We start from the raw sequence: 21,743 nt of genomic DNA, 5'->3' as shown, positions 1-21,743 counted from the left end.
GTGAGAGACAGTCACAGGAGTCTCACAGTGGCTAAATCTCAGAAGGACTTAGACCCTCTGTCCACTTTCATGATGTTACGGTCCCAACAGAGAACCTCCGTCTCTGTGTCGCCTCAGAACTATACAAGCACCCAGACAGAGTATTATGTAGAGATAGGATACAATACGCTAAACTCATTGGTGGCAACCAGTTCTCACCACAACAGGGGTTTGCGAAATGATTTTAGGCCCTGAAAGCATTTCACATATTTAATAAGTCTGTGAGTGATGGGTACCTGTGCTTTTTCAGTGTCACAGGTGAAGCAGCATGCACCACAGCCACCCACCACAGAACCAAGGCCTGGGTTAGATGTAAAGCCTGTTGCCTAGTTCCTACTAGTTCCTCCTTTTGGTAGTTCCTCCTACTAAGTCATCATTCAGGTAGGTCCTCCTAGCCAGTTAGCATTTCAGACTGATCCAGTGAAGAATTACATCACTACACAATATTTTGTAGGAAGTCTGCCAGGAGTTTGACCAAATGTTCCGAATTGGTCAATTGATACATTTTCAAGTACATAACTATAGAGAACATACAAAAATGCTATGTCCAAACTTTTGACTGTAACTGTATAATATGACTGTACTGGAGAGAAGCCACTCTCAGTCCTTACGGATGCTTGGAGGGACCATAATGCTGTGATTGCAGTAGACGAGAACACTGCTGTCAATTATTTAGGTAGGTCCCCCTAGTCAGTCATCATTTCGGTAGTTCCTCATAGTCAATCAATCAATCAATCAATAAATTGTATTACATCAGCTGATGTCACAAAGTGCTGTACAGAAACCTAGCCTAAAACCCCAAACAGCAAGCAATGCAGGTGTAGAAGCACGGTGGCTAGGAAAAACTCCCTAGAAAGGCCAAAACCTAGGAAGAAACCTAGAGAGGAACCAGGCTATGAGGGGTGGCCAGTCCTCTTCTGGCTGTGACAGGTAGAGATTATAACAGAACATGGCCAAGATGTTCAAATGTTCATAGATGACCAGCAGGGTCAAATAATAATAATCACAGTGGTTGTCGAGGGTGCAACAGGTCAGCACCTCAGGAGTAAATGTCAGTTGGCTTTTCATAGCCGATCATTCAGAGTATCTCTACCGCTCCTGCTGTCTCTAGAGAGTTGAAAACAGCATGTCTGGGACAGGTAGCACGTCCAGTGAACAGGTCAGTGTTCCATAGCCGCAGGCAGAACAGTTGAAACTGGAGCAGCAGCACGGCCAGGTGGACTGGGGACAGCAAGGAGTCATCAGGTCAGTTAGTCCTGAGGCATGGTCCTAGGGCTCAGTTCCTCTGAGAGAGAGAAAGAAAGAAAGAAAGAAAGAGAGGAAGAGAGAAAAAGTGAGAAAGAGAGAGAGAATTAGAGAGAGCATACTTAAATACACACAGGACACCGGATAAGACAGAACAAATACTCCAGATATAACAGACTGACCCTAGCCCCCCGACACATAAACTACTGCAGCATAAATACTGGAGGCTGAGACAGGAGGGGTCGGGAGACACTGTGGCCCCGTCCAACAATACCCCCGGACAGGGCCAAACAGGCAGGATATAACCCCACCCACTTTGCCAAAGCACAGCCCCCACACCACTAGGGGGATATCTTCAACCATCAACTTACCATCCTGAGACAAGGCCGAGTATAGCCCACAAAGATCTCCGCCACGGCACAACCCAAGTGGGGGGCGCCAACCCGGACAGGAAGATCACGTCAACCCAATCAAGTGACGCACCCCTCATAGGGACGGCATGGAAGAGCACCAGTAAGCCAGTGACTCAACCCCTGTAATAGGGTTAGAGGCAGAGAATCCCAGTGGAGAGAGGGGAACCGGCCAGACAGAGACAGCAAGGGTGGTTCGTTGCTCCAGTGCCTTTCCGTTCACCTTCACACTCCTGGGCCAGTCTACACTCAATCATAGGACCTACTGAAGAGATGAGTCTTCAATAAAGACTTAAAAGTTGAGACTGAGTCTGCATCTCTCACATGGATAGGCAGACCATTCCATAAAAATGGAGCTCTATAGGAGAAAGCCCTGCCTCCAGCTGTTTGCTTAGAAATTCTAAGGACAGTAAGGAGGCCTGCGTCTTGTGACCGTAGCGTACGTGTAGGTATGTACGGCAGGACCAAATCAGAAAGATAGGTAGGAGCAAGCCCATGTAATGCTTTGTAGGTTAGCAGTAAAACCTTGAAATCAGCTCTTGCCTTAACAGGAAGCCAGTGTAGGGAGGCTAGCACTGGAGTAATATGATCAAATTTTTTGGTTCTAGTCAAGATTCTAGCAGGCGTGTTTAGCACTAACTGAAGTTTATTTTAGTGCTTTATTCAGGTAATCGGAAAGTAGAGCATTGCAGTAGTCTCACCTAGAAGTGACAAAAGCATGGATACATTTTTCTGCATCCTTTTTTGGACAGAAAGTTTCTGATTTTTGCAATGTTAGTTCGTCAAAAGAGAGATCAGGGTCCAGGGTAACGCCAAGGTCCTTCACAGTTTTATTTGAGACGACTGTACAACCATCAAGATTAATTGTCAGATTCAACAGAAGATCTCTTTGTTTCTTGGGACCTAGAACAAGCATCTTTGTTTTGTCCTAGGTTAAAAGTAGAACATTTGTCAGTCATCATTCAGGTAGGTCCTAGCCAGTCATCATTCAGATAAGTTCTCCTAGTTAGTCAATCATTTAGGTAAGTCCTCCTAGTCAGTCATCATTTTGGTAGTTCCCTTTTAGTCAGTCATCATTCAGGTAGGTCCTCCGATTCAGTCATCATTTTGGTAGGTCCTCCTAGTAAGTCATCATTCAGGTAGGTCCTCCAAGTCAGTCATCATTCAGGTAGGTCCTCCTAGTCAGTCATTATTCAGGTAATGTCCTCCTAGTCAATCATTTAGGTAGGTCCTCCGATTCAGTCATCATTTTGGTAGGTCCTCCTAGTAAGTCATCCTTCAGGTAGGTCCTCCTAGTCAATCATTTAGGTAGGTCCTCCTAGTCAGTCATCATGTTGGTAGTTCCTCCTAGTAAGTCATCATTCAAGTAGGTCCTCCTAGTCAGTCATCATTCAGGTAGGTCCTCTTAGTCAGTCAGCATTCAGGTAGGCCCTAGTCAGTCATCATTCAGGTAGGTCCTCCTAGTCATTCATCATTCAGGTAGGTCCTCCTAGTCATTCATCATTCAGGTAGGTCCTCCTAGTCATTCATCATTCAAGTAGGTCCTAGTCAGTCATAATTCAGGTAGGCCCTAGTCAGTCATCATTCAGGTAGGTCCTCCTAGCCAGTCATCATTCAGGTAGTTCCTAGTCAGTCATCATTCAGGTAGCTCCTCATAATCAGTCATCATTCAAGTAGATTCTAGCCAGTCATCATTCAGGTAAGTCCTCCTAGTCATTCATCATTCAGGTAGGTCCTCCTAGTCAGTCGTCATTCAGGTAGGTCCTCATAATCAGTCATCATTCAAGTAGATTCTAGCCAGTCATCATTCAGGTAAGTCCTCATAATCAGTCATCATGCAGGTAGGTCCTCATAATCAGTCATCATTCAGGTAGGTCCTCCTAGCCAGTCATCATGCAGGTAGGTCCTCCTAGCCAGTCATCATTCAGGTAGGTACTAGCCAGTCATGATTCAGGAAGGTCCTCATAGTCAGTCATCATTCAGGTAGGCCATAGTCACTCGTCTTTCAGGTAGGTCATAGTCAGTCACAGTGAGGAGAGGGCCTTGCTCTGTTTGTCTTTAGAAGGATCTTATCCTTCGTCTAGTTGTGTCTAGGGTTGCAAAATTCCAAGAACTTTAAATAAATTCCCTGGTTTTCCCAAAATGGCACCAAGCATCTCTGTTTTGTCCGAGTTTAAAAGTAGAAAGTTTGCAGCCATCCACTTCCTTATGTCTGAAACACAGGCTTCTAGCAAGGGCAATTTTGGGGCTTCACCATGTTTCATTGAAATGTACAGCTGTGTGTCGTCCGCATAGCAGTGAAATTTAACATTATGTTTTCGAATGACATCCCCAAGAGGTAAAATATATAGTGAAAACAATAGTGGTCCTAAAACGGAACCTTGAGGAACACCGAAATTTACAATTGATTTGTCAGAGGACAAACCATTCACAGAGACAAACTGATATCTTTCCGACAGATAAGATCTAAACCAGGCCAGAACTTGTCCATGTAGACCAATTTGGGTTTCCAATCTCTCCAAAAGAATGTGGTGATCGATGGTATCAAAAGCGGCACTAAGATCTAGGAGCACGAGGACAGATGCAGAGCCTCGGTCTGACGTCATTAAAAGGTCATTTACCACCTTCACAAGTGCAGTCTCAGTGCTATGATGGGGTCTAAAACCAGACTGAAGCGTTTCGTATACATTGTTTGTCTTCTGGAAGGCAGTGAGTTGCTGTGCAACAGCTTTTTCTAAAATTTTTGAGAGGAATGGAAGATTCGATATAGGCCGATAGTTTTTTTATAATTTCTGGGTCAAGATTCGGCTTTTTCAAGAGAGGCTTTATTACTGCCACTTTTAGTGAGCTTGGTACACATCCGGTGGATAGAGAGCCGTTTATTATGTTCAACATAGGAGGGCCAAGCACAGGAAGCAGCTCTTTCAGTAGTTTAGTTGGAATAGGGTCCAGTATGCAGCTTGAGGGTTTGGAGGCCATGATTATTTTCATCATTGTGTCAAGAGATATAGTACTAAAACACTTTAGTATCTCCCTTGATCCTAGGTCCTGGCAGAGTTGTGCAGACTCAGGACAATGGAGCTTTGGAGGAATACCCAGATTTAAAGAGGAGTCCGTAATTTGCTTTCTAATGATCATGATCTTTTCCTCAAAGAAGTTCATAAATGTATTACTGCTGAAGTGAAAGCCATCCTCCATTTGCGAATGCTGCTTTTTAGTTAGCTTTGCGACAGTATCAAAAATAAATTTCGGATTGTTCTTATTTTCCTCAATTAAGTTGGAAAAATAGGATGATCGAGCAGCAGTGAGGGCTCTTCGATACTGCACGGTACTGTCTTTCCAAGCTAGTCGGAAGACTTCCAGTTTGGTGTGGCGCCATTTCCGTTCCAATTTTCTGGAAGCTTGCTTCAGAGCTCGTGTATTTTCTGTATACCAGGGAGCTAGTTTCTTATGACAGATGTTTTTAATTTTTAGGGGTGCAACTGCATCTAGGGTATTGCGCAAGGTTAAATTGAGTTCCTCGGTTAGGTGGTTAACTGATTTTTGTCCTCTGACGTCCTTGGGTAGGCAGAGGGAGTCTGGAAGGGCATCAAGGAATCTTTGGGTTGTCTGAGAATTTATAGCACGACTTTTAATGCTCCTTGGTTGGGGTCTGAGCAGATTATTTGTTGCAATTGTAAACGCAATAAAATTGTAAACCCACACACCGCGACCCACCCACACACCGCGACCCACACACACACCGCGACCCACACACACACTGCGACCCACACACCGCGACCCACCCACACACCACGACCCACCCACACACCGCGACCCACACACACACCGCGACCCACACACACACTGCGACCCACACACACACCGCGACCCACACACACACCGCGACCCACACACACAACGCGACCCACCCACACACCACGACCCACACACACCGCAACCCACACATACACCGCGACCTACACACACACCGCGACCCACACACACACCGCGACCCACCCACACACCGCGACCCACACACACACCGCGACCTACACACACACCGCGACCCACACACACACTGCGACCAACCCACACACCGCAACCCACACACACACTGCGACCCACCCACACACCGCGATCCACACACACACTGCGACCCACACACACACTGCGACCCACCCACACACCGCGACCCACACACACACTGCGACCCACACACACACTGCGACCCACCCACACACCGCGACCCACACACACACTGCGACGAGAACCATTCAAGCCTATCCCCAACAGCTGCCTCGCTGGCTCCCCCAGTGCTGAGAGTTTAGCTAGGAGTTTATATGAAGAGAGCTCTCTCATTACCAAGGAGGACAGTGCAGACTTTCAGGTGGACTTGAGTTAGGCCCCTTTTCAGCACACCTGGAGCCACAACCCATGGGAGGCAGATGAGGTGAAATTTGTAGGCTGGAATAGAGGAGGACGAGGAGAGGAGTGGACATCCAGAGCATCCCTACACCAGGAGCCCCGTGGCTCCCCCAGAGACTACGCGCCAGAGAACCCTGTTCAGACAGACCCCTCGTCAACATTCAGCTACAGCACCAACACACAGAGACCAGCGTACTCCGACAACCAGATGTACTCATTCTCTACAGTAGGCTACAGTAAACAGCAGCAGTACCCTGATGGCAGCCTGGCCTCGCCTAGAGGAGCTCTGCCATGGGGGGGGGGGCAGTAGCAGTGACAGCCCCTACAGCACAACCCAGGGGAGGGGTGACATGAGTGAGAAACCTGACTATGGGACCAGTTATAGGATGGGGATAGAGAGGAAGAGGAGAGCAGAGGGCCCAAAGATGAACAATGAGAGTAACATGTTAGACTGCTGATAAAGCACGTTTGCATTTAAATATATTTTTAGAGATCTCCTTTAGTGGTTTGGGAAAGTTCCAGTATAGCCTCTAGTGTGGAAATTATATCATTATTGAGGTAAACGTGAGCAATTACGAGATTATATTGTTCTGTTTTCATGTATTATTTTCAGTTTTAAAGCCATTGAAGAGGGGAAAGCTCAGTTATGAGGTGTTAGGCTGAAGGGATGGACAGATAAGACTAACCTTTTTCTAAAATGTCTCATATCTGTGAAGTACTGAGATATTAAGATTTGCCTGAAAAGTGAACAGTATCCTGTCAGTCCCTTGCCCTGTCTACAACTACAGATATTGGGTATGTAAGAAATACATGTAGTATGCCATAGGTTCTTGAGTGTTTGAAAGACACTATTAAATGTTCAACTGTTGTTGGGAAAATATTTGTCAATTTATGTGTGTTAAGGTTTTTTTAATAATTATTTTGTTAATCTTTTCTAAGAAGGATAAGATTAAATAGACGGTTTTGTTATATTTTGACTTTATATAAAACATATAATGCTAAAGATAAATAACTGTATGTTATGCTAGGACAAATACTTTTTAAATTAAAGCCAATCTGAAATGTTTTGTAGCTTTTGCCAGAATGTGTTAGGAATTGTATCAGCATTATGAACAAGACAGGATTAATATTTATGAACTAAAATGAATGAATGACAGTAATTTCCATGAATTCAAATGTTAATTTAGTGCATATCTTCTTCTGACTAGTCCAGCAGTGTCAAATTCATGTTGCCCCGGGGGCCACATTCGGTCCTCAACGAGGTCCAGAGGGCCACAATTAAAATGTGTTATAATTCCCGCCTATCAAAAAAAAAATGTAAATGTCATTTTTTGAAATGATGATCCTGGCTGACTGTCTAACTTTGATTTGGGTGATCATTAGAGAGTCGGACACAGTCTAGAACAGGGATCATCAACTATTCAGCCGCGGGACAATTTCTTTTCTTGAGTGGCTGGTCGGGGGCGGAACATCATTTCAAATCATTTGTAGACTGCAAATTGACCACAAGAATCCCAAACAGATATGATATTTATGTGTGGGAAAGCTTGGGAACAGATTTCCAATTGGATCTGATTTCCTGGTGTTTATACGATCTTATACACAACAATTAACATTTTAAATGTAATTTTTTATTTTATTTTGATCAGAAAACTTGGGGGGAACAAATAAAACCACCTGCGGGCCGCAATGCTGGTGAAGCCAGGTGTAAAAACTGTATTAATGTAGTTCCATGGTCATTTATACACAGTTTCGATTTGGTGTTAGTCATTTTAAGTATATTGAGTTTTAAATATATATATATATATTTTTACTGAAACCTCACGCTGGCACTATTGGAGCCTGGCGGTATGTTTAACACCCCCTGGTCTAGTCTAATGCTATCATCCTGTGACCTTTATGTAGCAGTCCTGTTTCTCCATAGTTAGTGTTTCTGTGCTGTGTGAGAAACAGCAGGTGGACTGGACATCAGGACTGCAGTAAAAGCTCCATTCACAATCATGGCCACTCTGTTTACCAACAATGAGGGACATTTCACTAAGACTATAGTGGTCCCAAATACCTCAGTTACAACTTGTTTAAAGGCTCTATTATGTGGTCCGACCGACACTGCATTCCAATGTTGAATGGGTGCTGAGAGAAATGTTTCGCAGGGTTAGAGGCAGAATGGCAAAATAAATATTACATACGAATAAATATTTAGACTTAAAAAATAACATTTGGTTTTGATATCTTAAACATTTGGAAGATGTGGGTGAAGTAACCAATGGTAAAGCAAAACATGCTTTGTTTTTGTTTTTGCTGGGAATTCAGGTTGATATGGATTGTCCCTGCAATGAAAAGAAGTATACCTTTTACTCTGTAATTGACCTGCAATTTAGACCTTGTCATTCCGACTTGATACATAAATAATTTTACAGTCTAAAATGTGTCTGTTTACGAGCAAGGGTAGATGGAAAAACCCAGATACATTATTATTAACGAATACAACATTTTACATAGAACACTCAATATTTCATAATCAAAATGCAATTTTTTTATGGAGGTTTTATTTTTCCAGCTAAAACGGGTAGTCTCCCTCCATTTCAGAGCTCAAAAGGTCGTTTTTCATTTAGCGCAGCAATCCCCTTATCACAGTCTCTCAGAGTGTGGAGAGAGTGCTTATCTTCACGAGCCAGCAGTCTGAAGCCTTCTCCCGCAGGAATTAGCCTCAGACAAGGAGCCCCCCAGGGCATAGATTCCTGCCAGCAGCAAACCTCCTATGTCCATAAGCTAACACACTGACACACACGCACACACACCATAAATAACCACCTAACTAACCTTTAGTTTCGGTTATATGTCTCTGGCCACATTGCCTTAACAACAAGCCTAACAAAAGAGCCAAAAGGGGGTGTTTTTAATGGCAGGCGAAACAAAAGCTGAGTGAGAAAATTGTTAAAAAAGTCCAACACGTGGAGGCTAAATCAACATCTGTGTAATGGTCCAGTAATTGGTCCTGCCTGCCATACTTTAGCCCTGGAGTGAATAGCAGACATATTGTGAAAATGAACAGGCTGTTCAAACCTAACCTTTAGAGCAGAATTATTTCCTTACCACTGCTTCAAAGGTCAGGCTCCTACTGTTGTTTTTTATATCACTCTGTTCTTCTAGATACAATACTTTGATTGGACAGGCTCTCGATGGGGATATCAGTTGAAAAGAGACGTTAAAATGTACCTTTGTAATTGTAGTCTCTGCATAGTTGTTTCTTTAGCTACACGGATGTTTTTATTATGTTGACAGCACTACAGTATGGCTCTCTTACTTCATTTGCTGTACTGACTAATGTATTTTCCCTCACTTCTCCATAGGGGCTTTATGTTGTTGTTTTCCTCAGGGTTGTCAAGCTGCTCGGCTTTATATCCCCACACACTACCCTCCGTGACAGGAAAAACAAGACGATCTGGCCCTGCTGAATGCGGCCCTGGTGTGTGTATGAGACGGGGATGGAGGGACAGGCTGGCTGGCTGAAGGGGCCTGCTGCCTGCTGTGAGTGTGTCTGCAGACCTGAGGCCAAGTAGAGTGCAGAGAGCAGGGGAGTGGGGACCGACCACTGCAGGTGCAGCCCCATTGGGTCTGTTCTCCAGGCCCCAGCGCTAATCCCAGGCCCTAATCGGATTATGTAAATTTCTACTCCACACAGAGATACTTTTATGGAAAGCTGCGTCTTTGAAACAACACTTGAAGGATGCAAAAAGAACAGTAGCAATTGGTTAAACTAGACGTCGTTAAATAAAAAAAACATCTGAAACTGAGGTTGAAAGTGGGAGGCAGAGAGAGGGGATATAGAAGAGGAGTGGCGAGGAAGAATGGTTTTAGAGAGATGGTCTGGCATGCGCTCATGCTTGTGACCCAGGGAAGGACTCTACTTGCACCCACCTGGCTTGTTCCCCATGCTCCACTTTGTAATTTATGTGTGGCCCCTGGAATGGATCAACAAGATTACCATAGTCATAACAAAACCCACATTGTTAAACTGTCAAGCTGGATATGGTATTTCTGGCCCAATCAGGGTGAATTAAATGGCAGCAGGATGGGCGATATCAAAGTTTTACTGAACCGGCTACCCATGGTTGATGTTTAACCATAGAAGGTAACAAGTGTCCAGAATTGTAAGGGTAGGATCAGGCAGGGAAACATCTCAGTTTCATCTCAATAGGAATTTATTTGTAAGCGTAAATGTAACCTTTAATAGTCACGTTACGTGTTAAACATTATTAATAATTTAATGAAATGACTAGGGTTGCAAAGTAAGGTTATATTACTGGAAACTTTCAGAGTTGACCAGTTAACTACCAGAATGTTGGTATCTTTCAAGGATTTTATGTAATCTATCACAAGACATCTAGTGGCACTTTTGGGTACCTCAGATTATCACAGGTGTCTGTAATTATCTCTGGCCCTCTGTGTGGCCTTATCACATGTAAAATATATTAAATAATTTAATAAGATGATTTTAAAATAGAAAATAGAATGACAAAGCTGTGAACATCCTAAATATAAACCATCAATTTAGTGAATGCTAAGTTTTCAGCATGAAATATGCTTTCCATTTTTTTTTACACCGTTTTATTAATTTTACTATATCAATATGTGTTTGTTGTCAATGTTTTGGCGTAGGACCGGTGGCAGTTGTGAAAAATGTCAATCGTTGGAAGAGTTTATTTTTAAAAAATGGCATTGTTGATTTGATGCTTTTTCATTAATTAGGCTATTTTCTCTTGAACCATATGGTCTATCTAATAGAAACTCATAGACAATACAAATATAAAAAATGAATACTATATATCGATATCTTTAAAAAAAAAGTGATTAAAGTACAAATTACCAAAGTTACGATTGATTGCCATAGATTTTCTGTTGATTACCAAAATTACTGAAAATTCCGGTAGCTTTGGTAAATTACCGGTAGCTTTGCAACCCTAGAAATTACTCAACAAAAAGTTGTGGATGATATGAAAGCAAAGTTTCCAAATACTCTTTCAAATTGTTAAACATTATTGTATGTATTACATCAGTATTTGTGTTTACCCCTAACTTCATTTGTCTAACCCATTGGTCATCTATTTGTTTACAGACCGAATAGAACACCCAACACAGCGGTCTGTGACTGGAAACATCTCTCTTGAGTTGAACATCTCACACAATGCAGCAGACTGAAGGAGAGGCTCAACGACAGCACACGTCACACAATAGGGGCTCACTCTGCTATAAAATGTGAGAAGCGTGCGCTAGCCTTTCCCCTCTCTCCATCCCTCCCTCTCACACACATTCATCAGAGAGTATGAGAAGGCTGGACTGACTGGACGGACTATACACAGGACTGGGTTACTGCAGCAGGAGTACACACTTCTGATACCTCTGTCTGCACGCTAAAGCACTTAACAGGTGAGATCACGGACAATAAGTGGATTCGTTTTTTTTTTACCTCTGAGCTTTTCCTCTGTTGAATTTCATGTTGTGGAATTGTTGGAGTAAGGAATTGGTGGAATTACATTTCTCATGAAATGTTAAGAAACCTTATTGTTGTTAAGATAAAATAAATGATTATCAGTTTATATTCATGAGTGTACCATATTAGAAATAGATAGTTCTTCAATACAGCCAAAGTGTAATTATTTGTATGTACACTAATAATTCCGTAACACAATAGCACAAGCATCTTCTATTGACTGAAGGTCAGACATTTTCCACAAACATCTATTTTCATTATGGTATTTTTCATCTTCTAAAGATGAAACTGAATTCCAATGTCAAATGCATTCTATTAGTCATATTTAAACTATATTTTACATCTATTACTCACCATTACAGTGTTAATGCGTCATATTTCAGTTATCGTTGAGATTTAGATTCTCTGGTGCCACATTTTATGTGATACCACCATATAGTGTTTCTGTCTAGGGTCTGCGCCAGAAATGGCACCCTACTGAACAACACCTGCCTTCTATTAGAACAGCCCCATGGGAGTTTGAATTGTGTGTACATTTCTCTCTAAAACGTTCTCCTCTTCTCCTCCCTCCAGGAGAGCAGCACCATGACCAGAAAGGTGTTCACCAACACACGGGAGCGCTGGCGGCAGCACAACGTCAACACTGCCTTCGCTGAGCTCCGCAAGCTCATCCCCACCCACCCACCAGAGAAGAAGCTGAGCAAGAACGAGATCCTGCGGCTGGCCATGCGCTACATCAACTTCCTGGTGCAGCTGCTGGAGAGCCAGAGTGGCCAGCCTGCCTCGCACTCCCCCACAGCCCTGCTCACCTTCCTCAGGGGCAACGTGGAGCGTCTCCACTCCTCCTCCCAGACCTGGGGCCTGGCCAGCGACACTGACGCCCTCTCCCCTGGATCAAGCTGTGACAGCACCGAGGCCTGGTAGTGTGCTTGCTGCAGTTTCCTCTGATGGGTGATCATCTACAACTCCTGGATTGAACTGTCTGTCACAAGGCCCCCATTCATAGACTCCATTTTGGTTCTGTGACACTTGAGTACAGTGTTGGTTGTGATGGCAAGCAGAAGATATTTGTGGATGATGCCCTGCCTGCTGAATTAAATAGATTGAGATGGATTTATTTAGCTACACTCTTGATGTTGACATGACAGGGGAGGATGGGAGCCTTGTGAAATATAATCTGTAATCTGCATGGATGTAGCTTGGATGTATTCCCTCCATGTCAGACATGTATTTTCATCTTGTCGGTGGGGAAAGATGTCCGCATCAAAAAAGTTTCGTTTTGAAATAAGAAATAAGGATGCATTAAGGCCATAAAGGATAATTTAATGGAATGTATTTGGGAAAGACATTTCAGGAAAGATAGTCTTGTCCAATTCACCAAGGACTGCAATCTAATTACAAAATGCAAAGGGAACTTTCTTTTCTTCAAATGATGATTTTATGATGAGACTGATTATGACCTTGCTTATTTGCAAATCAATATTTATCAAAATCCTGCAATATGACCACATTCATTGATTGACACATTGCTGTTATACGCATTAATTGACTATTTATTAGGACGACAGGATTGAGCTGCATGATAACTGACAATCCTCTTTGAAATATGTTCCAATTGTAGGACTGTATTGTGTGAACAGATAACAGGAATAGTTTTTGTTGTCTGTCCATTCAAGTATTTATTAATCTTGCTCTTTTTGTACAATAAGCATGTCACCAAAGATTATCATTTTACAATCTTTTTGTAAATTATGTTGGTTAATATTAAGTTGTGAATGTTATTTATTATAACTATTTATTTAATAATGACTTGTTAATAAAAAAAATAAAAACTTTGTTTGAATTTATCAAAAGTAAGGACACATTAAGTACCATCTTCTTATTGTAAATAACCCTGGTATTCCATTGACACCATGCAACCATTTGTACTAATTTAACAAACACCTCAATGCCGAGCCAGGAAGTCAACAGTACAGCTGCTCCGTATGTGTTTGTACTGGTCCATTCTGGACCCTCTAGTCTAGTAACGCCCTTGTTTCCTCTCAATGGGGCCAGTGATGGCCGCGCCTCTGATTGTCCACTACAAACCCTCTGACCACTGTGTGGACACAGAGACAACCCCTGACCTCTGAACCCTTATCTAGTGTCCGAGGGCAGAGAGAGAGGGGAAGAGAAAAAGGACAACTTAACTTGTGCCCTGCAATCACACAGGTCAACATGCAGTCAAACCCTGATCCCTGACCCAACAGGCAGATGCAGCGCTGCTAGTCCTGAGGGGCTCCTATGGGCTCTTGAATGGAGTGTTTTTATCCCCTTTCTGCGACAAAATGGCAATGAAGTCAGATGCCAGTGTAGTTTACACAGGCTTGACCATTTCTGTGCCCAATAACGTTTGAATTGGAATAAGTCATTATTTGGATACACACATATTAGATTAAACTTGAATTACTAAATATCCCTCTAGGCTCTAATCATGGATTATTATGTAAGAACTGTGAAATTAGATTTAGAGAAATGCATAACCTTACAACACAATAAACATTATGTTTTGAGAAAAAAGGCCATCTGTTAAATACACAAATTAACAAATCTATTTTGTCAAGTACCAGTAAGTAGCAGTACCAATAAGTACCAGCAAGGTTCGATCCTAGGCCCCACGCTCTTCTCAATTTACATCAACAACATAGCTCAGGCAGTAGGAAGCTGTCACGCTGGTATAAAGGATTTTGGAGACAGGCGCAGGAACACACAATAGGGGTTTTTAATACACCCAAAACAAACACGTATACAAAAACACTGGGTATACCCAAACAAAAGAGCGAGGGTAAACCTCGCTGACCGATACGGGACGATACCCATAATACACAATATATACTGCTCAAAAAAATAAAGGGAACACTTAAACAACACATCCTAGATCTGAATGAAAGAAATAATCTTATTAAATACTTTTTTCTTTACATAGTTGAAGGTGCTGACAACAAAATCACACAAAAATAATCAATGGAAATCCAATTTATCAACCCATAGAGGTCTGGATTTGGAGTCACACTCAAAATTCAAGTGGAAAACCACACTACAGGCTGATCCAACTTTGATGTAATGTCCTTAAAACAAGTCAAAATGAGGCTCAGTAGTGTGTGTGGCCTCCACGTGCCTGTATGACCTCCCTACAACGCCTGGGCATGCTCCTGATGAGGCGGCGGATGGTCTCCTGAAGGATCTCCTCCCAGACCTGGACTAAAGCATCCGCCAACTCCTGGACAGTCTGTGGTGCAACGTGGCGTTGGTGGATGGAGCGAGACATGATGTCCCAGATGTGCTCAATTGGATTCAGGTCTGGGGAACGGGCGGGCCAGTCCATAGCATCAATGCCTTCCTCTTGCAGGAACTGCTGACACACTCCAGCCACATGAGGTCTAGCATTGTCTTGCATTAGGAGGAACCCAGGCCAACCGCACCAGCATATGGTCTCACAAGGGGTCTGAGGATCTCATCTCGGTACCCAATGGCAGTCAGGCTACCTCTAGCGAGCACATGGAGGGCTGTGCGGTCCCCCAAAGAAATGCCACCCCACACCATGACTGACCCACCGCCAAACCGGTCATGCTGGAGGATGTTGCAGGCAGCAGAACGTTCTCCACGGCGTCTCCAGACTCTGTCACGTCTGTCACGTGCTCAGTGTGAACCTGCTTTCATCTGTGAAGAGCACAAGGCGCCAGTGTCAAATTTGGCAATCTTGGTGTTCTCTGGCAAATGCCAAACGTCCTGCACGGTTTTGGGCTGTAAGCACAACCCCCACCTGTGGACGTCGGGCCCTCATACCACCCTCATGGAGTCTGTTTCTGACCGTTTGAGCAGACACATGCACATTTGTGGCCTGCTGGAGGTCATTTTGCAGGGCTCTGGCAGTGCTCCTCCTGCTCCTCCTTGCACAAAGGCGGAGGTAGCGGTCCTGCTGCTGGGTTGTTGCCCTCCTACGGCCTCCTCCACGTCTCCTGATGTACTGGCCTGTCTCCTGGTAGCGCCTCCATGCTCTGGACACTACGCTGACAGACACAGCAAACCTTCTTCCCACAGCTTGCATTGATGTGCCATCCTGGATGAGCTGCACTACCTGAGCCACTTGTGTGGGTTGTAGACTCTGTCTCATGCTACCACTAGAGTGAAAGCACCGCCAGCATTCAAAAGTGACCAAAACATCAGCCAGGAAGCATAGGAACTGAGAAGTGGTCTGTGGTCCAGAACCACTCCTTTATTGGGGGTGTCTTGCTAATTGCCTATAATTTCCACCTGTTGTCTATTCCATTTGCACAACAGCATGTGAAATTTATTGTCAATCAGTGTTGCTTCCTAAGTGGACAGTTTGATTTCACAGAAGTGTGATTGACTTGGAGTTACATTGTGTTGTTTAAGTGTTCCCTTTATTTTTTTGAGCAGTGTATATAGCACTCAGCATAACAGCTACACCAACGCATAGGTACTCACACCACCAACAGACATGGGAACAATAACCGACAAAGACAGAGGGCACATATATAACATACTAATCAGGGGAAATGGGAACCAGGTGTGTATAAGCAGACAAGACAGTCCAGGGTTGGTGGTAATGAATCCAGTTCAGTGAAGCCTAGAAAGCTGGTGACGTAAACCTCAGGAACTGGTGAACAGAATGAGCATCAGTACCGGGGGGATCCGTAACAGAAGCTCTCTCATCCATTTATATGCAGATGATACAGTCTTATATTCAGCTGGACCCTCCTCGGATTTTGTGTTAAATGCTCTAGAACAAAAAAAAACTGTAATGTAAATTAAAGTGCCACCGATTGGTGAACAAATGTAAACAAAAACTAAACAGTTTCCTCGTTTCACCCTTGCATTGGCCCTGATGTCATCAACTAAGAAGACGATTATACCCCAAGGTCACATATCTAGAGCCCTAATCACCTAGCCTGGTTAAACCAGCCTGAATGTGGAGATCACCTTTGTTTAACATTTAACCAGGCTACTAATCACCTATTGTCACTGTTTAAATCTGCCCCATGTCCTGCCTGTGCCAACAGGCTGCAACTACTGAGCTGAAGGGTAAACAGTGAGTTGGTGTAAGGCCTTTTCTCCACCACAATTAAACCTGCTAATGGTGTGTAAATGGAGCAATGTGCAGCTGCTGAACACAGGCATACAGTCCGTGGGAATGGACAGGTGACTGCTCTTAAAGGGATAGTTCCCCCAAATTACAACATTACATATTGGTTTCCTACCCTGTAAGCAGTCTTTGGACAATGTATGACAGCAATCCATGCTTTGGTTTAGTTTCCTTGGCACAGTTTACAAATGCTACAATTTTTGCATTTGTGGCACAAATTCCATTCAAGTCAGGGTACCGATATGAGCAAAGGACATCCAGCCAACTTGACACAACTGTGGGAAGCATTGGAGTCAACATGGGCCAGTGCTCTGAGGGTGTTCTGAGGGCAAAAGGGGGTGCAACTCAATATTAGGAAGGTGTTCCTAATGTTTTGTACACTCAGTGTATATGGTAGAGAAAATGCACACGTGATGCAGTAAATGGATTTGTTGTTGCTCAGCAAACTATAGCACTCTTTTAAGGCCAAACAAATGTAACATTTTCAACACAACACATAGGCCTTCAGTGTAGTCATATTGAATCATTGTGTCATTTACAGACATTTATGTACATTCTTGGCAGAAAACATCCAAACACAGTAGATGTTTCCCTCACAACTTTTCAGCAGGATAATGTCAAACTCACTAGCTACTGAAAATCAAATCTGTATTCTGCTCATCTCCTCATCCAAGTATATTTGCCTGATTGACTATTCTCTCCCAAGTACAGTGGTAATGGTCTATTGAGAGCACATTTCCTTATCTACGTCTAACACACTGTCTGAATCTGTTATCACAATGGACCAGATCAGTGCAGGCAAGCCCTCTCTCTCCTGGCTGAGGTGCCATGAAAAATAATTTCTGGAGCTGGGTGCCAACCGATAGGCCCTGAGCTCTTTATCCCCTTAAACCAATTCACACTGCATGTTTAAATATTTCATCCTTCCCCTCCTCCTTCCCCATCATCTCCTTTCCTCCCCCTCTTTTCTTCCTCTCCATTGCTCTGGTCTTCCCCAGCGAGGACAGGGAGAAGTGGGCAGCCCAATGAGGGATGAATGCAGGTGCAGGCTCATCGGCGGAATGGGGACCCCATTCTTGGCTGGACAGAACCCTCTCCTCTGGAGCACTTTCTTATAGGGCCCGCCACTGACAATCCCACATTCTAATCAGATTATGCAAATGTGGATTTCAAAAAGCAACACACTGTAACCCAAACCCAGGCGCTGCGAGAGAGCGAGGGAGGGAGGGAGGGAGGGAGGGAGGGAGGGAGGGAGGGAGGGAGGGAGGGAGCGAGCGAGGGGAGGGAGGGAGGGAGGGAGTTGGGAGAGAAGTACCAGGGATGGTTAGAGAGAGAAAGGACAGCAGAGGCAACCATTTCGAGAATAACAACTTCCAATAAATCTTGTTCACATGTATATATCAAACACTACACACTAAAAGTTCTACTGATCACATGTACTGTATACACCTACATCCTTCACAACAACAGTAGCCGAGGACCATTATTTCCCAGAGAAAAACTTCCACAATACCACAGCTTCTTAAGGCTGGCATACACTGTCTATTCACCCAACCCTGACCCTGGGAGAACCCTGTGGCCCCACACTTAAACCAGCTGCCTAATTTACCTGACGACTATGCTGCTACATCTCACTTGCTAAACAGAGATAGGGTCCTATAAAATAAACTATACTGTAGTTAGCGAGGAAGTTCACTTAGTTTAGAAATATCTATTCCCAAATGTAATAGTTTGTCACACGTAGTAGCAACACAAACATTTCAAATGATGACTTTTATACACTTTTATATCTGTTTTACTTTGTTGACTTTCTCTGTTTGTTGACTCTGTTCAGATTTACAATGTCGGCTTTTACCTTTCACCCCCAAAGTCCACCGGTTTGCTCTTCTACCTGGTGGCATGAGATAAGATGAGTACTACTATGATTCAGAGTTCAAGTTCTTCAATTAATGATTGCTTGACTTAAATGACTAGTTAAAAAAGGATTGATTATAGACACTGTCTACACACTCACCATGAGGCTGGCAGAGAACATACCGGTTTAAATAATCATACAGTTATGTATCATAGGGCGCATAGACTGTGGAAACATATTAGTTTGGCACACTGAAGGCAGTCACTGGATCAACCTCAAGCCTGTATTGGAGACTCTGATAGACAGAGGACACAATGTTACAGTGCTGGTAAACAGTGCTTCTCTGTGCATGGACCCCACGGAACGCTCTCGCTTCAGCTAACAACCCTTCAATGGCTCAGTCTCTGTGGAGGCCTTGGAGGATTGCCTTGAGGAGTTCATACACTTTTCCATGTACGAGATGGACCACCTGTACTACTGGCAGATCCACTGGAGACTTTATGAACTCATACAAAGACAAATTCAGCTAAACATGCAGATTGTGGATGGACTGTTAAAGTCAGAGAGTGTCATGGAGAGACTGAGAGAGGCCAAGTATGAACTTCTATTAGCTGATCCCATTTGGCCTGGCAGTGAGCTGGTGGCAGAGATGCTGGGACTTCCTCTGGTGTACACGTTTCTCTATCGCCCACACTAGGGAGAGGCTCTGTGGGCAGCTTCCGGCCCACCATCCTACGTCCCTAGTGCCATGGTAAAATGAACGGACAAAATGAACTTTGCTGAGACTGATGAATTTCCTGTTCTATGCGTCGCAGGACATGACAATATACAGTCTTTGGCGTGATATAGATGACTACTACAGTGAGGCTATGGGTGAGCTGTTACAGTGTCATTGGATGAGGTAGCCACATTTGATGATAACCACAGAATAACGTAGCATAGTGTATTTATTTAGATTTAAATGTCGGTTCTAATGCAAATACTACTTACATTCTACTGATGTGTAGCCAACAACAACTTGTGCGATGATAGGAAACGCTGATCTCTGGCTGATCCGTACATACTGGGACTTTGAGTACCCCCGACCTTTCCTCCCAAACTTCAAGTTTGTTGGAGGAATCCACTGCAAGACCGCCAAGCTCTTACCAGAGGTAGGCTATGGCAAAAGCACACTTACCTCAAATCAGTATCACTACAAAACATATTAAGTACATCAACATCAATCTGTCCTCACAGATTTCCGTTTGTCTTCTCCGCAGCATCCGTTGCATACACAATGTAATTCTAACTAAGGCTACATAGTACATTATGGTCATGTTTTAGCCATGTCATCTCATAGTCATATCAATGTCATTACGCTCTGGATAAGAGCGTCTGCTAAATGATTCAAATGTAAATGTTTGAAACAGAGCAATACAAAGAGCTAGATATACAGTAAAGTTCTATTTATGGCTCTGTGGTGAAGTGAGAGGATTACTGTCCCATCAGGCCCTGGAGGAGTTGGTGCAGAGCTCTGGAGATCATGGCGTTGTTGTGTTCACTCTGGGGTCCATGATCAGGAACATGACCACAGAGCAGGCGGATAGGATTGCCTCAGCCCTGGGACAGATACCACAGAAGGTCAGAGAGAACCTATAAACCTACTGTAGAACATTCCCTAAGCATGTTTGTTCTATTACTGGTTCCTATTTACAGCAAACAAAGTAGACGTGTTGCATCTGTCTTGTGCAGCCTGTGTAACATACTTAAACAATATAAAATATCATATAAAATATAATAAAGTATAAATAATAACATATAAATAAGTCCCTGTCATGGCCAGATTCTGTGGAGGCACAGTGGGGAGAAACCTGAGACTCTGGCTCCCAACACCAGTGTACAACTGGATCCCACAGAACGGCCTGCTGGGTAGCTATAGGTTTTTTATAACAAAGACAATAATTCATTATTATGCCTGTTTGGTATAGTGCATAAACCAATCTACTCACCAGTGTGATGTTGAACATTATTTGAGACTATCTTTGGAATATCTACATTTAGGAATACTTGTTTCTGTTCTATAAGGCCACCCAAAAACTAGAGCCTTCATCACCCATGATGGAACCAATGGAATCTATGAGGCTATTTACAATGGGGTTCCCATAGTGGGTATTCCTATGTTTGCTGACCAGCCAGACAATATGATCCATATGAAGGCCAAGAGAGCTGCTGTCATCATGGACTTCAACTCCATGCAAACCCGGGAACTTGTGGATGGACTCAATGCTGTGATCAATAACCCATCGTAAGTTGTCCTCATTTTCACAAACATTTATTTTGCTACAGAGTACAGAGTAAATGAGCAACTAGTTTGCTATCACATGAATACACATCTTTATTAAAAACATTAAATAAATAGAAGGCTCTACGTATTCTAGGTCATCTGAGAATTGATCAACAGGTATAGGGAGAACACCAAGAGGCTGTCCAGAATCCATCATGACAGACCAATCAGTCCTAAGGATGAGGCATTGTTCTGGCTGGAGTTCACCATGAGAAACAGAGGGGACAGGCTCCTGAGGGTCCAGGCCCACCAGCTCACCTGGTACCAGTACCACAGCCTGGATGTGCTGGCTCTGCTTCTGGCTGTCCTGCTGCTCCTAACCCTCCTCTTCATCAAATCAGGCCTCTTTTGCATCAGAAGTTGCTTTTATGAAACCAAGTTTAAAAGCACGGCAGAGTGACAGCTTCAGCCATAGAAATACAATGAATAGAATGGACATCTCTATTCACGTCAATTATGGCAATGGGTGGACTGGAAGCCTTTCTGAGTGTACACGTAGGAGCAGGAAATAAAAGCAGTAAGTAAAAACAACATGTGTTGTGATTTGTTAAATCAACTCAACTGACATTACAAAAAATACATTCCATTGCATGAGCCACATCAGTTAACATCATTTGAATGAACATTCTATATTACCATGGAAAGTATTGCATCGCAACACCAGGCAACAATTGAGAGTACACCCATGAGTTTATCATTCAAATTGCCAGGGTTAGAGGATCCTTGCCCGTTCTGTTCATTCTATTTTTTATGGGTTCAGCACCAGGCAATATTATTTCAATACTGTTACTTGACTTTCTTCCTCATCAGGGAGAAGTGATAGC

At 43.4% G+C, this 21,743-nt stretch overlaps 2 protein-coding genes across 4 annotated transcripts; both read left to right on the top strand.

Annotated features, from left to right (window-relative positions):
• Nucleotides 1-229: 229 nt before the first annotated feature.
• Nucleotides 230-13,349, top strand: LOC115164779 (T-cell acute lymphocytic leukemia protein 2). Of its 3 annotated transcripts, XM_029717568.1 has the most exons (4): nt 230-420; nt 9,455-9,632; nt 11,221-11,531; nt 12,169-13,349. In XM_029717568.1, the coding sequence occupies exon 4, from the start codon at nt 12,181-12,183 to the stop codon at nt 12,517-12,519; it is 339 nt and encodes a 112-aa protein (XP_029573428.1). In that variant the 5' UTR covers nt 230-420; nt 9,455-9,632; nt 11,221-11,531; nt 12,169-12,180; the 3' UTR covers nt 12,520-13,349. The 3 variants fall into 3 exon arrangements, with proteins under 3 accessions (XP_029573428.1, XP_029573429.1, XP_029573427.1); XM_029717569.1 differs by lacking the exon at nt 230-420 and having other exon boundaries at nt 9,141-9,570; XM_029717567.1 differs by lacking the exon at nt 230-420 and having other exon boundaries at nt 9,141-9,632.
• Nucleotides 13,350-19,165: 5,816 nt separating this feature from the next.
• LOC115164777 (UDP-glucuronosyltransferase 2A1-like) lies at nt 19,166-21,607 on the top strand. Its single transcript, XM_029717565.1, is given in 7 exon segments — nt 19,166-19,469; nt 19,604-19,747; nt 20,085-20,216; nt 20,419-20,468; nt 20,470-20,504; nt 20,661-20,880; nt 21,037-21,607. Coding segments are annotated over 7 exon segments (888 nt in total). The 5' UTR covers nt 19,166-19,445; the 3' UTR covers nt 21,320-21,607.
• The last annotated feature ends 136 nt before the right edge of the window (nt 21,608-21,743 follow it).

The sequence above is a fragment of the Salmo trutta genome, chromosome 27 (assembly GCF_901001165.1).
Source record: "Salmo trutta chromosome 27, fSalTru1.1, whole genome shotgun sequence".
NCBI lineage: Eukaryota > Metazoa > Chordata > Actinopteri > Salmoniformes > Salmonidae > Salmo > Salmo trutta.
This window is presented reverse-complemented; position numbering and strand designations above follow the sequence as displayed.

Coding starts and splice junctions, on each gene's coding strand:
- LOC115164779 (XM_029717568.1), top strand. CDS start 12,181: ATGACCAGAAAGGTGTTCACCAACACACGGGAGCGCTGGCGGCAGCAC.